Consider the following 16,149-nt stretch of genomic DNA (forward strand, 5'->3'; position numbering starts at 1 on the left):
AGTTTTTTATGTATTAGGTGCTCCTGAATTGGATTTATATATGTTTACCAGGATTATATCCTCTTATTGTATCAATACCTTTAGTATTATCAAGTGGCCTTCCTTATCTCTTGTTATGGCCTTCACTTTGAGGTCAATTTTTTCACATATATGTATTGCTACCCCAGCTTTTTTTTCATTTCCATTTGCCTGAGAGATATTTTTCTATCATGCACTTTCAGTAGGTGTGAGTTCCTTGTTCTGAGTTGGGTCTCTTGTAGACAGCATATATATGGGTCATGTTTTTTTATCCATTCAGCCACTCAATGTCCTTTGATTGGAGCATTTAGTCCATTTACGTTTAAAGTTATTATTGACTAGAGGCCCATCCATGAAATTCGTGCATGGGGGTGGGGGGGGGGGGCTGGTGTCCCTCAGCCCAGCCTGCACCCTCTCCAATCTGGGATCCCTCTCCAATCTGGGATTCCTCTCCCAATCTGGGACCGCTTGCTCCTAACATCTCGCTTGCCCACCTGCCTGCCTGATTGCCCCTAACCGCTTCTGCCTACCAGCCTGATCGCCCCCTAACTGCTCCTCTGCTGGCCTTATTGATGCCTAACTTCTCCCCTGCCAGCCTGATCGCCCCCAACTGCCCTCTCCTGCCAGCCCTATGGCCCCCAACTGCCCTCCCTTGCCAGCCTGATCGCCCCAACTGCCCTCCCCTGCTGGCCCAATTTCCCACAACTGCCCTCCCCTGCAGGCCTGATCACCCACATCTGCCCTCTGCTGCCAACCCGATCACCCCAACTGCCCTCCCCTGCCAGCCTGATCGCCCCAACTGCCCTCCCCTGTTGCAACCCGCCTCCTCCACCAGGAAACGCCTCCTATGTGTGAGGCGGTGGAGATGTCAGGACTGGCCTCCTCCTTGTCACACAGAGCTGTGGGACCCCCAGGCCTCACTGCGTGGAGTGGCCGCTGGGCCCCACCTCCACTGTGCATGTGGCCATCTTGTAGTGACCATCTTTGTGGAGTCATCTTGTGGTGCCATCTTGTGGTGGCCATCTTGTGATGATGTCGCATGTGAGGGCGTGATGCCACCTAGGCTTTTATTAGTATAGATAGGTACTTATTTGTAGCCATTTTTTTTTGTGTGTGTGTCTATGTCTGTGTTTCTTCTTCCCTTTTTATTTCTTCTTTTTATACCAGTCCCTTTAGCATTTCTTGCATTGCTGGCTTGGTAGTGATAAACTCCCTTAGCCTTTCTTTGTCTGTGAAGCTTCTTATTTCTCCTTCAATTTTGAATGATAGCCTTGATGGATAGAGTATTCTTGCATTCATTCCCTTGCTTTGCATCACTTTGTAAATTTCCTTCCATTCCTTTCTGGCCTGATGCGTTTCTGTTGGGAAATCAATTGATAATCTAATGCCGTGGTTCTCAACCTTCTGGCCCTTAAAACAGTTCCTCATGTTGTGACCCCCAACTATAAAATTATTTTCGTTGCTACTTCATAACTGTAATTTTGCTACTGTTATGGATCATAATGTAAATATCTGATATGCAGGATGGTTTTAGGCGACCCTGTAAAAGGGTCGTTCAACCGCCATAGGGGTCGCGACCCACAAGTTGAGAACTGCTGAATTCTAATGGGAGTTCCCTTGTACTTAACTTTCTGTCTCTCTCTCTCTTGCAGCCATTAAGATTCTCTCTTTGTCCTGAATGTTTGCCATCATAGTTATGATGTGTCTTGGTGTGGTTCTTTTTGGGTTCATCTTGTTTGGGACTGTCTGTGCTTGTGTGACTTTTTTCTTCCCCACATCAAGGAAGTTTTCTGACAATAGGTTTATTTCTTTAAATAGGTTTTCTAACCCTTTTCCTCTTCCAGTCATTCTGGCACCCTATTATTTGTATGTTGCTTTGTTTCATGTTGTCCCAAAGATCCCTTAGGCTCTCCTCCTGTCTTTTAATTTTTTTCTCCAATTGCAGTTCAGTTTGGGTGTGTTTTGCTTCCCTGTCTTCTAATTCGCTAATTCAGTCCTCCGCTTCTCCTAGTCTACTGTTGAAACTTCCCATGGTGTTTTTTTATTGCAGCTATATCACTCTTTATGTCTTCTTAATTCTTAATCAACATAACTTAATCAACATAAGTTGTTGATTTTTTCATCCATCCAGTTTATGAACTGTATGACGCTTATTCTGAATTCTCTCTCTGACATAGTGCATGCCTCCATTTCACTTAGCTGCTTTTCTGGCAATTCTTCCTTTTCTTTCCTTTGGTGGTTTCTTTGTCTCCCCATTTTTGCTCTCACCACAGGATGTAGGTGTTGAGTCATGTGGGGGCTGTGCCTCAGTTGGCTGTGGCTCCTCTGGTGGGCTATGCTTACAGCAGTGGTGGTTCCTCTGGCTTGTGAAGGCGGGCTGCCTAAGAAGCTGTTGCTCCTCAGATGGGGTCAGGCTGCTCACGGGGCTGCTCCTACTCAGACTGGGGCAGGTTGCTCAGAGGGCTGCTGCTCCTCATACAGAGGAGGGCTGCTTGCATGGCTGCTGCTCCTTGGATAGGTGTGGGGTGCTCACGGGGTGGCTGCTTCTCGGATGGAGGCGGGCTGGTCACAAAACTGCTGCTCACATGGTTGTGATAGCCTGGGCTTAAGCATTGGGCAAGCCAGAGGGAAGCATTCTTTGGAACTCACAGGAGCCCACACTCAGGGTGGATGGAGTCTCAGCGACCATGGGATCACAGCTGAGGCAACAGGTCCCTGGTAGCAGTAGCTGTAGGGTCCTGGTATTGTCTGAGGGCACCCTGGGTGGAGGTGAGGCTGGTCTCCCAGTCACAGCAGCTCTCTTCTTCAAAAAGGCATGACCTCTTCAGAATATTTGGCTTCTCTAGGACTCTTTGCAATGGTAGCAGAGGCTTCCTGGTTAGGTGAGCCCAGTCAGCCTACCCTCAAAGGACCTGTGGGATCTAATTTTGACACACACACACACACACACACACACCACACATCCACACACTCCTCTTTCTCTCCCTCACTCATTCTTGCCCTCTCCCTCACTGCCGCCTTCTTCCTGCCTCTGTAGTTGGATATGGAGTGTTATTGACCCATTCATGGATGGAGTCTCCTCTTCTGGTGTCTGGTTATGTGGGGCAGGTTGCTCGCAGGTTGCTCTCTAGAACATTGGCCAAACAAGACAAAATTCAACTTGACAAGACACGACACAAAGGCAACCAAACACGAATGTATTCAGGACACCAATAACAACAGTATAAGTGACCACCAGAGAAAAGAGTATTAGGGGAGAGACAGGAGAGCACAAATGATATTGAAGAGAGAGAAAAGAAAAAGGAAGAAAAAGAAAAAAAAATTATATATATGGAGAAAACTCCAGAGAACCAACAGATAAACCAGAACATACAAACACCAAATACTCAGTAAAGACGTTGGGGGCAGAATCTGTAGAGGCTGAGCTTATATACAGAAAGTAAGGTTAAGGAATTAGATGAATATGGGGAGGATCTGAGTTCAGTATAGAGGAAGTAGAAAGAGGATGAGTGGATAAGAAGAAAGAGAAAGAGAAGAAAAATAATAACAATAAATTTTTAAAAATTAATTTAAAATAGGATAAAATAAAAAATTAGAATGATGAAAGAATAATGAAAAATGAAATCCACACTAATAAAAGACAAACATGCAAATTGACTGTACCTTTATTACACCTTAAGCCACGCCCACCAGCCAATCAGAGTGACTATATGCAAATTAACTCAACCAAGATGGCGGCCGGAAGCCACGGAGCTGAAGTGAGCAGAAAGCTTGGTTGCTCCAGTGATGGAGGAAATCAAGCTTCCCGGCCTGAAGGGGGTGTGACCAGCCTGCAAACAGCCATCAGCCCCTCACCCAGGCTGGCCAGGCCCCCCAGTGGGGACCCCCACCCTGAAGGGGATGTGACCAGCTACAAACACCCATCAGCCCCACACTCAGGCTGGCCAGGCACCCAAGCGGGACCCCCACCCTGATCTGGATCATCCTATATAGTAAAAGGGCAATATGCAAACTGACCCTAACAGCAGAAAGACTGGGAATGACACACACTGGTCACTATGACACACACTGACCACCAGGAGGCAGACGCTCAATGTAGGAGCTGCCCCCTGATGGTCAGTACGCTCCCACAGGGGGAGCTATGCCCAGCCACAAGCAAGGCCGATGGCTGCCAGTACAGTGGTGGTGGGAGCCTCTCCCCCATCCTCAACAGCACTAAGGATGTCCAACTGCAGCTTAGGCCTGCTCCCCGCTGGCAAGTGGACATCCCCCGAGGGCTTCTGGGCTGCCAGAGTGATGTCTGACTGCCAGCTTAGGCCCAATTCCCCAGGGAGTGGGCCTAAACCATCAGGTGGTCATCCCCCGAGGGGTCCCAGACTGTGAGAGGGCACAGGCCTGGCTGAGGGACCCCCCGAGTGCACAAATTTTTGTGCACCGGGCCTCTAGTAGAAAATAAAGAAACAAACTAAAAAAGAAAAATAAAGAATAAAGAAAAAAGAATAAAAAAATAATGAAATAAAATAACAATGAAAAAGTGAACTGCCGTTCCTTTCCACCGAGTTGTATTTCCCCATGAGGGCTGGTTTAAGGTCCCACTCTTCTGTACTGTCTGCCACTTCTCAGTTTCCTATTGCTGGGATTGAACCTCTCTTTAGGCCAGGTCTGCGGACTCTCAAGGACTATTCAGATTTTTTTTTTGTATCCTTTGTGCCACTCAGGGTGTAGTCTGGGTGTGGCTGTATTGGTTGCCTGGAGACTGCAGGGAGGGGCTATCTCTTCAGGAGAAAATGGCTGCCTAGGTCTGGCATGTCAGTTGTGACTCAGCACCAGACTTGTGGCCACCACTCCCTGACCCTCTCCTCTCTCCAGCCTCTCCCCAGATTTCACAAGTCTGCACCTCCAGGTACACCCCAGTCACGGGTGAGTGTTTATATTTGAAAGGTCCTATGAACTAGGTTTAGTGAATAAAAACAAAGACCAAAAATAGGGTAAAGAGCTGCTCCACTGCAATCCTCTCTCCCCCTGGCATGGCACAGCTTGGGAAGCCATCCAAGCTGTCCCTCTGGGCTCAGTCTCTTGTGACTGTGGACCCAGATCTAGAACCCCCTGCTGCCAGCAGTGCTGCAGACCTTCTTTCCACAGTCAGACACTAAGCTTGTCCAAAAGGACACAGCCTCAATGCCATGTGGCTTCCTTCTGACCCTCTGGGCTCAGGGGTCTTGCAATTCTTTCCAGCCCAGAGCCCTCATTTTACCAACCTCCAGGCATCCTCTGCCCTTCCTAGTTGAGGATTGTCTCATCATCTGTGTCTACTTCACCAATTTGGGGTGGATATTATTTGACTTAGTTGCTCATTCCATCTGCTCCAGGACAAGGCTTGGGACACATTCGCCTATTTCACTGCCATTTTCCAGCACTTCCTCTTTGCTAATTTTTTGTTTAGAGGATTTTTTCAGTGGTATCAGTGGGATATTAAAGTACCCTACTATGATTATATTGCTGTCCATTTCTCCCTTGATATCTTCCAGTTTTTTTTTTTATGTATTTGAGTGCTCCTGTATTGGGTGCATATGTGTTTACCAGAGTTATATCCTCTTGTTGAATTTTTCCCTTTAGTATTATGAAGTGGTCCTCCTTATCTCTTGTTATGACCTTTACTTTGAGGCCTATTTTGTCAGATATAAATATTGCTACACTTATCAGTATTGCTATCCTTATCAGTGTGTGTGAATCCTTTGTTCTGGGTCATATTTTCTTATCCACTCAGCTACCCTATGTCTTTTGATAGGAGCATTTAATCCATTTATGTTTAATGTTATTTTTGACTAGAGGCCCAGTGCACAAAATTCATGCACTCGGGTGGGGTCCCTCTGCCCGGCCTGTGCCCTCTTGTAGTCCGGGACTCCTTGGGGGATGTCCACCTGCCAGCTTAGGCCTAAGCTGGCAGTCAGACATCCCTCTTGGAGTCTGGGGCTTTCACAGTCCCGTACTCCTCACTACTTACCGCCCACCTGCAGTGGAGGCAGGAGTGCCACCATTGCTGCACTTGCCAGCCGTGAGCCCAGCTTCTGGTTGAGTGATGAGCCTCCTGTGGGAGCACACTGACCACCAGGAGGCAGCTCCTGCATTGATAATCTGCCCCTTGCTGGTCAATGCATGTCATAGTGACTGGTCGTTCTACCGTTTGGTTGATTTGCATATTAGGATTTTATTATATAGCATAAGTACTTGTTTGTTGCAATTTTTATTCTTTATGCTTGTGCTCCTTCTTGCCTTTCTATTTCTTCTTTTTACAGCAGTCCCTTTAGCATTTCTTACATTGCGGGCTTGGTGGTAATAAACTCTCTTAGCCCTTTTTTGTCTGTGTAGCTCCTGATTCCACTTTCAATTTTGAATGATAGCCTTGCTGGGTATAGTATTCTTGGATTCAGTACCTTGTTTTGCATCACTTTGTATATTTAATTCCATTCCCTTCTGGCCTGATGTGTTTCTGTTGAGAAATCAGTTGATATTCTGATGTGAGATCCCTTGTAGGTAACTCTGTCTCTCCCTGGCAGCCTTTAAAATTCTTACTTTGTCATTGATGTTTGCCAATTTAATTATGATGTGTCTTGGTGTCAGCCTTTTTGAGTTCATCTCTTTTGGGACACTATGTGCTTCTTGGACTAGTGTGGTTTTTTTCTTCCCAACATCAGGGAAGTTTTCTGTCATTTCTTCAAACAGGTTTTCTATTTCTTGCTCCGCTTCCTCTCCTTCTGGTACCCCTATTATGCAGATGTTGTTTTGTTTCATGTTGTCCCAAAGCTCCCTTAAGCTCTCCTGCTTTTTAAGTGTTTTTTCTAGTTGCTGCTGTGTTTGTGTGTTTTTTCCTACCTTGTCTTCTAATTCACTGATGCGGTCCTCAGCCTCTTCTAGTCTACTGTTTAAGCCTTCCATTGTGTTCTTTATTGCAGCTAGGTCATTCTTCACTTCCTCTTGGTCCCCCGTTGGTGATATTTTTATTCAGCTCCTTATAATTCTCATTGAGTTGTGTGTATCTTGGATCTAGCTATTTGAGCATCCTTACAACCATTACTCTGAATTCTTTCTCTGACATGTTACTTGCCTCCATTTCATTTAATTCCCTTTCTGGTGATCCTCTTTTCTTTCATTTGGGGATTGTTTTTTTTTGTTTGTTTTCCCATTTATTGCGTTTTAATTGTTTCTGTCTTAGATCCAACTGCTTTGCTACTGAGGTTCTTTTGGAGGTGGTGCTATGTAGTTGGTGATCCAGTGGTGTGTTCTCTCAGGTCTCCGGGGCTTGTTGATCTAGCAGAGCTCCTTACTTGAGCTATTTGGGTTCTCTTGGTGTAGTTGGGTCTTGAATCTTAGTTTCTTATTTGTGGATGAAGTCTTTTCATGGATAGGTAATGTGACTCACCCCCGGCTTCATTGTGCAAGCTGTTTTGGATGTGATCGTGAGTCCAGCTCTTGTGGAAATGGTTGCCTGAGGTCTTACTGGTATATGCTCACTGTGGGTTCCCAGAGTCCACAGCCTTGGAGACAGGATTCCTGGGGCCTGACGCTCAGGTACTGTGACTTTGGCTGGTGTTGTGTGACTCATGCTGGAGTAGCATCACTCTGAAAATCATTATGAGGGTCTTGGAGCCCATGACAGTAGGGGACAGGTGTCTCATAGTCTGTGGTTGAGGCAGTGGGACTCTGGCCAAAGTGATTTCCCTCTCTGATTCACAAAGGGATTCAGGAGCCAGCAGCTGGGGATGTGGGAATCTTGGAGTCTGTGGCTCAAACAATGTGACCTTGTATAGGGAGGCAAATCCTCAGTGACTCAACAAGGTGTCCAGAGGTAGGTAGCCAGGAGGGGGATGTCATGGATCCTGCTGAGGGAGCCATGTGCCCTTGGTTGGAGAGTCACATGCCCAGTGGCAGCTCATAGAGGGGCCTAGGAGCTGTCTGCCAGGGGTGTGCTCGTGGGGCCCACATGCTGAATCAGAGTGACTATGGTGTGCCACCAGTCCCATGGAGGAAGAATTCCCAGTTTCTGCTTTAGGAGATGTGCGCCCTTGGTTAGATATGCATGCCCAGCAGCTGCTTACCAAGGTGCCCAAGGGCCATCTTCCGGGGTGGTGATCTCAGGGGAGACCCATGCACTGAAGCCACATGACCTCAGTGTCTGTGTGCAGGGAGGTGGGGAAGGAAAGATCAAGTTTCTGTTGCCAGAGCCATGCGTCCTTGTTTGGATATGAGCTCACCTATCAGGGGCTCACAGAGGCACCCAGGAGCCACCTATGGAGCAGTGGGCTCAGGAGGCCTGTGCACTGAGGTATCCGGGGTCAGCATCCAGGGAGGGGGAAGTCACACTTACTGCTGCGGGAGCCGTGCACCCTTGGATGTGGATGTCTTAGGGTCTGCATGTCTGTGGGTGGGGAAGCAGGATTTGGGCTGGTGTGGCTGCAAGGTCACAGGCAATGTCCAAGGCCAGTCTGGCTGGTGATGCTGATGAGTTCCTAGAGGAGGCTGCTCTCCCCTTCAAGATGGTGTGGGTTCTGTGCCCAAGCCCCACAGCCTGGGGAGCTTCCACAACAGTGGTAGGTGCTCCCTATCCAGGAGAGCCTGGCCTTCCACCCTCTGATACTCCTGCCATATTTAACTGTCTCTCACTCACACACACACCACACACTTCCACACATTCCCTTTTCACACCCTCACTCACTCACATCCGCTCCCTCACCTCTGTCATGCTAGCCGCCATCTCCAGAATCCCACATTAGCACTCTTATTGAATACTTGCTGTGTGCCATGCATGTTTAACTAAATAAGCAAGGATCAATAATCTGAAGCAGGGATTTACATTTCACTCAGACCCAGATATCTTACTTTCCATTCACCTCTATCTCATAGTCACTCAGCACCACACAACAAAAAGACAAAAATGGAGGGAAATGATGTACATATTTAAGAATTAAATGAAAGTAAGTATGAGCTAGCATTTTAGACTTAAGGAGGCTGCCTTATATGTTCAGCACCCTCCACCAACTGTAAAAACAGGGATGAAAAGCCATCATTGCATGGGATAATTCATGGCAATGATTACTAAGAATCACCAGTGGTTTAGATTTACCAAGTTCTTCTTAATTTTTTTTTTTTAGACATAGAAAGTTCTCTTACTTATACTAGTAGTTTCGCACCTCTTCTTCCATCTTCCATTAAACCCTTTGAGTGTTCTTTCCCATTTAAAGGAGCCTACTATGCCTACCTACTGTGGCTCTGTGGTTGCGCATTGACCCACGAACCAAGAGGTCCTGGGATCAATTCTTGGTCAGGGCACACTCCTGAGTTGAGGGTCCAATCCCCAGTAGGTGGCAGCCAGGAGGCTGTCCACTGATGTTTCTATTTCTCTATCCTTCTTTCTTCCTCTCTCTCTCTCTCTCTCTCTCTCTCTCTCTCAACTCAATAAAACATATTTAAAAATAACTTAATAAATAAATAAGGAACCTACTATACTCCCAGGAAGTCCTATATATCTTTCACCTGCTCACCCATCCTCCACAAGCACTGGTTGCACTGTTGAATCTTCTACCCCATTTCCCTTTCTCAGCAAATATTCTTACCATATATTCACAGAGAAAATCCAAATCATCATAATGACTCTGTGAACTTTACACTCTCAACCACACATAAATTAGCATGCATCTTGTCCACATTGCTGTATCATTGACACTATTCCCTTCTCTCTAAAGACAACTTTCATCTTCACTTTGAATCCCATCATTCTTGCCTTATCAATTATCCTTACATTATTGTTCACACATTCTCTCTCCCTCCTCTCTCCTTGTCTTTCTCCCACTCTTATACCCTTCATTCTTCCCTCACATTCTCAAAAGTTTTATTCCCAATTTTGTAGCAACATGTTTGATTTTTTTTTTTATCTTACAAACATGTACCACTTGGCCTACCATTTTCTTCTAGCTACCAGCCAAGAGTTGACTTTTCTCTGTCTCCCTTTCCTTGCCTTAAATTTATTCCCTCAATTCATGTATTTTGGCTTCTTTCCCCCATCATTCTACCAAAGCAAATATCTTTTATGTATTCAATGATCTCTGTGCTCCTAATATCCTTCCAGAAACTTCTTACACTATTTATCACTCTTTCTCGTGAAACACTCCATCCTTATCCTGTCTAGAATCTACTTACATGCCCCTCTTCCATGTTTTTCTCCGGTATTTCTAGCTTTTCTCTGTTTCTTGTATAGCTTCAACCAATGGATTGAGTCCAGAAAAACTGCAATTCTCATTAAATTCTTTCTTCTTAAGCAATAGATTCAGTCACCATATAGATGCAAATGATGACTACATTTCTTTCTCTAGCTCTGACCTCTCTGCTGAGAACTATTTCTAGTTACTTGACATCCTTGATGTCATCAAGACACCTTAAACTCAGTCTTCCAATTTATAACTCACCTTCTTCTCCCTAATCCTATCCTTTCCCATGGTGTCTTTCCCTCTCTGAATGGCACTACATCCCTTCCCTTGCACAAGTTTGAAACCTGAATGTTACTCCACAGTTATCATATTTCCCATTACAACCTATCCATTATACAGCCCTACTGTTCTTATCTTCTCAGTATGTCCCTCATGTGCCCAGATGGCTCAGTCTCCCTCACCCCCTCTTGAGCCAGGATGTCATCTTCACGTGTGAACCACTACAGTTCCCTCCTGACTGACTAACACTTCCTACTCTTGTCACTTTCCAATGCCTCTTTACACAGAAGTCAGAGGGATTCTTTCAAAACACAAATGAAATCATGCCACTCCTGTGTTAAACCTGTTATGTGTATTTTCTCTTATGTTCAGTTCTGAATAATTTCCTGAAGTGCAGTATTTATAAATTTTTCTTGTTGAATTTTGGGTGATATTGGTTTAAAGAAACAGACGGGTTTCAAGTGTACAACTCAATAAAACATCATCTGCACACTGCATTATGTGCTCACCACCCAAAGCAAATTCTCTTTGCATCCATTTATCCACCTTTGCCCACCTCCACCTCTACCCACCCACCTTTTACTTTTGCTATCACCATACTTTTTTCCATGTTTTTTTTTATTAATCCCTTCACTGTTTTGCACCCAGCTTCCCAAAACCCCTCCCATCTGACAGCTGTCAGTCTGTTCTATGTATCTATGCTTCTGTTTCTATTTTGTTAAATTTATTTGTTCACTCGATTCCACATATAAGTGAGATCATATGGCATTTGTCTTTCTCTGACTGGCTTATTTCATTTTGCATTATAATCTCCAGTTATTCATGCTATTGTAAAGAATCATATTTCCTTCTTTTTATAGCCACATAGTATTCCATTGTGTAAATGTACCAACAGCTTTTTATCCTCACATCTCACATCTCACTCATGTACGGGCAGACACTTAGGCTCCTGCCAAATCTTGACTATTGTAAATAATGCTGCAATCAATGAACATAGGGATGCACATATTCTTTTGAATTAGTATTTCAGGTTTCTTCAGATATATTCCCAGAAGTGGAATCTTTGGGTCATATGGTAGTTCCATTTTTATTTTTTTATTTTTATTTATTTATTTATTTTTTTACTTTCTTTTTTATTATTATTTTATTTTATTTTATTTTTATTGCTTAAAGTATTACAAAGGGTATTACATATGTGTCCATTTTTTTACTCCCCGCCCTAGACAGTCCCCTAGCCTCCCCTACCCCCCAGTGTCTTATGTCCATTGGTTATGCTTATATGCATGCATACAATTCCTTTGGTTGATCTCTTACCCCCATACCTCCTGCCCCCCAACCCTCCCCGGCCTTCCCGCTGCAGTTTGACAATCTGTTTGAGGCAGCTCTGCCTCTGTATCTATTATTGTTCAAAAGGTAGTTCCATTTTTAATTTTTTTTAATATATATTTTATTGATTTTTTACAGAGAGGATGGGAGAGAGATAGAGAGTTAGAAACATCAATGAGAGAGAATCATCGATCAGCTGCCTCCTGCACATCTCCTACTGGGGATATGCCCGCAACCCAGGTACATGCCCTTGATCGGAATCGAACCTGGGACCTCTCAGTCCGCAGGCTGATGCTCTATCCACTGAGCCAAACCGGTTTCGGCCATTTTTAATTTTTTAAAATATTTTTCTAATACTCAAGATGAGAGAGAGAGAGAAATGTGAGGGAGAAAACCAATTGGCTGCCAACATGTGGCACCTTCCCATTAGTGCCCATTATCAGGCATGAAAAAACCCAGTTCCTCAGGCAGACCCTCAAAATGTTAGAATGTTGGTGGTACAATTCAGTCATCTCCTGTGGCAGGATGGTGCAATGAATTTCCCTACTGGCTTCAATGCAGCTGGTGTCATACTCAATTGGGGTGCAGGAGCCTCTCAAGCGATCTCTGGATTTTTCACAAAGGAAATGGATTCATGTATTGTTGGTGAATTGATGTATCCATGAGGGGAAGGAAGTCTGGAGCTTCCTATTCTGCCATCTTGCTGACATTACCCCAATCTCCCTTCTTTGAGTAAGGACACAAGTCATGTTGCGGTAGAGCTCCCCCTAATGTCCTTATTTTAACTTAAAACCTCTTTTTAAAACGCTTTGTCCTAGTTGGTTTGGCTCAGAGGATAGAGCATCACCTGTGGACCAATTCCAATCAAAGACATAAAATCGATGTGTTTTTCTCACATCTCACATCAATGTTTCTCTCTGTCTTTCACTCTCTCTTCCAATCTTCCTAAAAATCAATGGAAAAATATCCTTGGGTGAGGATTAACAACAATGAAGTCATAAAACAATGTAAAAATGCTTTGTCTAAATACAGTCATCTTCTGAGGTCCTGAGAGTTAGGATTTCAACATATGAATTTTGAGGGGATATAATTCAGCCAATAAAATGCTATAACATCGATGAACCTCAAAAACATGCTAAGTAAAGAATTCAGACACAGTGGTTATATATTGGAAAATTCTATTTATATGAAATATCCAGTATAGGTAAATCTGTGGAGACAGACAGTAGGTTGGTGGTTGCCAGGATTGGGAGAGGGTAATGGGAAATGACTACATAATGAGCATGGAGTCTTCTTTGAGTTGATGCAAATGTTTTAGAACTAGTTAGAAGGATGAATTCATATCACAAATGTACTAAATGCCACTAAATTGTACACCTAAAAATGATTTAATTTATGCTATGTGAATTTCATATATTACATAGTTTGTAAATTTGATATTAAGTGAAAGTGTGTGTTTATGTGTGCACAAAGAGATAAATCAATGTGTCAACAGAATAATTGGTTAAAGGTACATGGATGTTCCTCAAATTTCCATAGGTCTAAAATTTTTCAAGTAAAAAATTTAGAAAAACTAAGAAAAGACTTGATGTTTTTATTATTAGTTGTTTATTTTTAGCCATTTACATCATTTTGGTTTTATCTCTTTCCCAGGTAAAAGGTGATGGATTGACAGCATAAAGGAGGAAATTAAGTCAATTCTAAGAAAACTAAAAGTGGGTGACTAAAGAAAAACAGGTGAAATCATATGATTTTTGTCCTTTTCTCTCTGACTTATTTCACTTAACATAGTACTCTCCAGATTGATGTTGTTGCAAATGGCAATATTTAATCCTTCTTATGACTGAGTAGTATTGCATTGTATATATGTACCACTTCTTCATTGTTGATTCATCCATCAATGGACACATTGGTTGTTTACATATCTTGGCTATTGGAAATAGTGCTAAAATGAACATAAGGGTATATATATCTTTTTTAATTGTTTTTTTATGTTCCTCAGATACTCAGAAGAAAAATTGCTAAATTATGTCAAATTACATATTAAAGTTAACATTATAACCTATAATGTTATTAACCAATGCTACCCCAATATTAAATAAATAAATAAAAGAAAAATATGGGTATATTCCACAGACTGTCTTCCTGGTTAAACTTTTCCCAGTAGAATGCACTTTTCTGGTGATAATGCTTAAATTTCTATATCTCAATATAATATTTTCTTGCCCATGATTACACAGGAAAAGTTTATACCTCAAGCTAAATACACTATCCTATCTAATAAAGAGGGAATATGCTAATTGACCCTCACACTTTCACAAAGATGGTGGCTCCCACAGCCAATAAAGAGGGAATATGCTAATTGACTGTTCCACCCTCAAAGATTGCAGCCCCCACAGCCAATAAGGAGAAGATATGCTAATTGACCTCCCCACCCTAAAAGATGGTGGTGCACACAGACACAACATGGCGGTGCCATTCCCCTCAACTCCGCCAGGGCCTTGCTGCGTGCCTGCCTCTGGAGTCCACCAGTCTCCTCAGCCCCCCAGCCACCCAGGGCCGGCCTGAATTGCAGGCAAGTCTCAGATGGCAGCTGCCCAGCCATTCAGGGCCACCCGAGGCTCAGGTAACCAGGGCAGGCCAAAGCTTGTGCTGCCAGCAGTGGCAGCAGAAGAAGTGTAATGGGGGTATCACCTTCCCCTGATCACTGGGTTGCCTCCCGCCCCTGAGGGCTCCCGGACTGTGAGAGGGGGCAGGCTGGCTGAGGCACCCTCCCCCCTTCCAGTGCATGAATTTTCCCCGTGAATTTTCATGCACTGGGTCTCTAGTTTCAAATAAAGGATGTGAGGGCGATCTGGCTGTGACATCTGTCACCCCATTGATCGCCAGGGTTGATTTGGCTGATCTGGCTGGCTAGGCAGGTGTCCCCCTCCTCCCTCACCGATCCATGTGCGTCCCTCCCGAAGCTGCGTGCTCTGTCGAAGAGGACGACCTTCCCCCTCCTGCCCCCCCCAGGAGAGGACCGGTCTTCGGTCAAGGGTATAAGAGTAGCTGCGCTCCCCTGCTAGAACCTCCAAACAAGCTCAAATAAAAATGTTTTATAGAAAAAGTGCCCCACGTGAAAACAAAGGAAAGTGTATGTCTCAGATATTGCTGGTGCTAAGAGAGGTCATCATAGCATCACACTCAATGTCAGCCATTCCTTCCTATTGTGTGCTCGTCCTGAACTTGTTTCCTCAGGACCTTCTACATTTTGCCAAAAGCAAAGGTTATTTTCTACGAGTCAGTCCTCCAAAAGTTGAGGGAGTAAAAAGAAAATCTTGGAAATGTAAGCAATGGAGTAGAAATATGACTTCTTACCAAACACCTATTAACAACTATGTTTATTTTGCAGTCAATAGGAAGCAATGTTTTAAGTATTTTATATCCTAACATGATACTTTATTACTGAAACATAAATCTTTAATTGGTTTTGGTTATATTTCAAGAAATTGGTGAAGATATATAATACAATCTTTCCCATTTAAAATAATGGACTATAGAGTCAAAACAGACAGTTTTGTGTGCATCTGCTTTTTAGGAATAACTGGCATTAAGCAGTAGATACCTGAATTAATAAATGTTAGTGTGAATAGCATATGGAAAAGGCAAAAATATGAAGGTGTATGCAAAGAATTAGTAATTGATGCACACATCCAGAGTACTAACAATTTCTTTGCCCTCTTTTTCTCTTACCCTGCTCTTTAGAACAACATGACTCAGTCACAAATAAGTTTAATCATACTTATTCCATCCATCCATCCATCCACCCATCCATCATCTTTGAAGCAAGTTAACATGCCAGGTGTTGAGAATCACCACTGCCCACTTCTTCATATCTTAATTTTTCTTTCCAAATTTCTGCCTGCTCCAGCCCTTCCTGTGCAATACACATTGTTATGTCCATGTGCTTTGGCTGCCGGTTACACAAAAATGAATATAGCAGGTTCCTTGCCATCAAGGCGCTCATAGTCCATGGCAGTGTTACTCAAAATGTGGTGCATGAACTGTTATTGGCCCTGAAGGTAAAAAGAACCTTGGGATAGACTGTAAATCAACAGCATCACTAAGCTTTAGTTCAACTGACATTTATTCCATAACAAGATTTTATCAATAAAGGAAGCAGTGTGTTGTGTAACTTTCTGGTGCAAGCTCCTGCTCTCCATGCAGACTGTCACCACTGCTCTGAGTACTGGTCTAGAGTCTTCTTGCAAAGTAGATTTCATGACAAATGTCAAAACCAATCAATAAGGCCTAGCTGTGTGGTCCTGTTAACATTGAAGAG

At 43.7% G+C, this 16,149-nt stretch overlaps 1 protein-coding gene across 1 annotated transcript in view; it reads left to right on the forward strand.

Moving 5' to 3' along the window:
- LOC308520158 (adhesion G protein-coupled receptor E2-like) overlaps positions 1 to 13,957 on the forward strand; it is a gene marked incomplete at its 5' end in the record, with an annotated part of 46,605 nt that extends 32,648 nt beyond the window's left edge. The window contains one exon of the mRNA XM_081092699.1: positions 13,479 to 13,957. Within this exon, the coding sequence (XP_080948825.1) occupies positions 13,479 to 13,505 (27 nt within the window). The 3' untranslated portion in view covers positions 13,506 to 13,957. The remainder of the gene's footprint in view (positions 1 to 13,478) is intronic.
- Between the last annotated feature and the right edge of the window lie 2,192 nt (positions 13,958 to 16,149).

The sequence above is a fragment of the Myotis nattereri genome (assembly GCF_964212035.1).
Source record: "Myotis nattereri genome assembly, chromosome: 5".
Classification (NCBI taxonomy): Eukaryota; Metazoa; Chordata; class Mammalia; order Chiroptera; family Vespertilionidae; genus Myotis; species Myotis nattereri.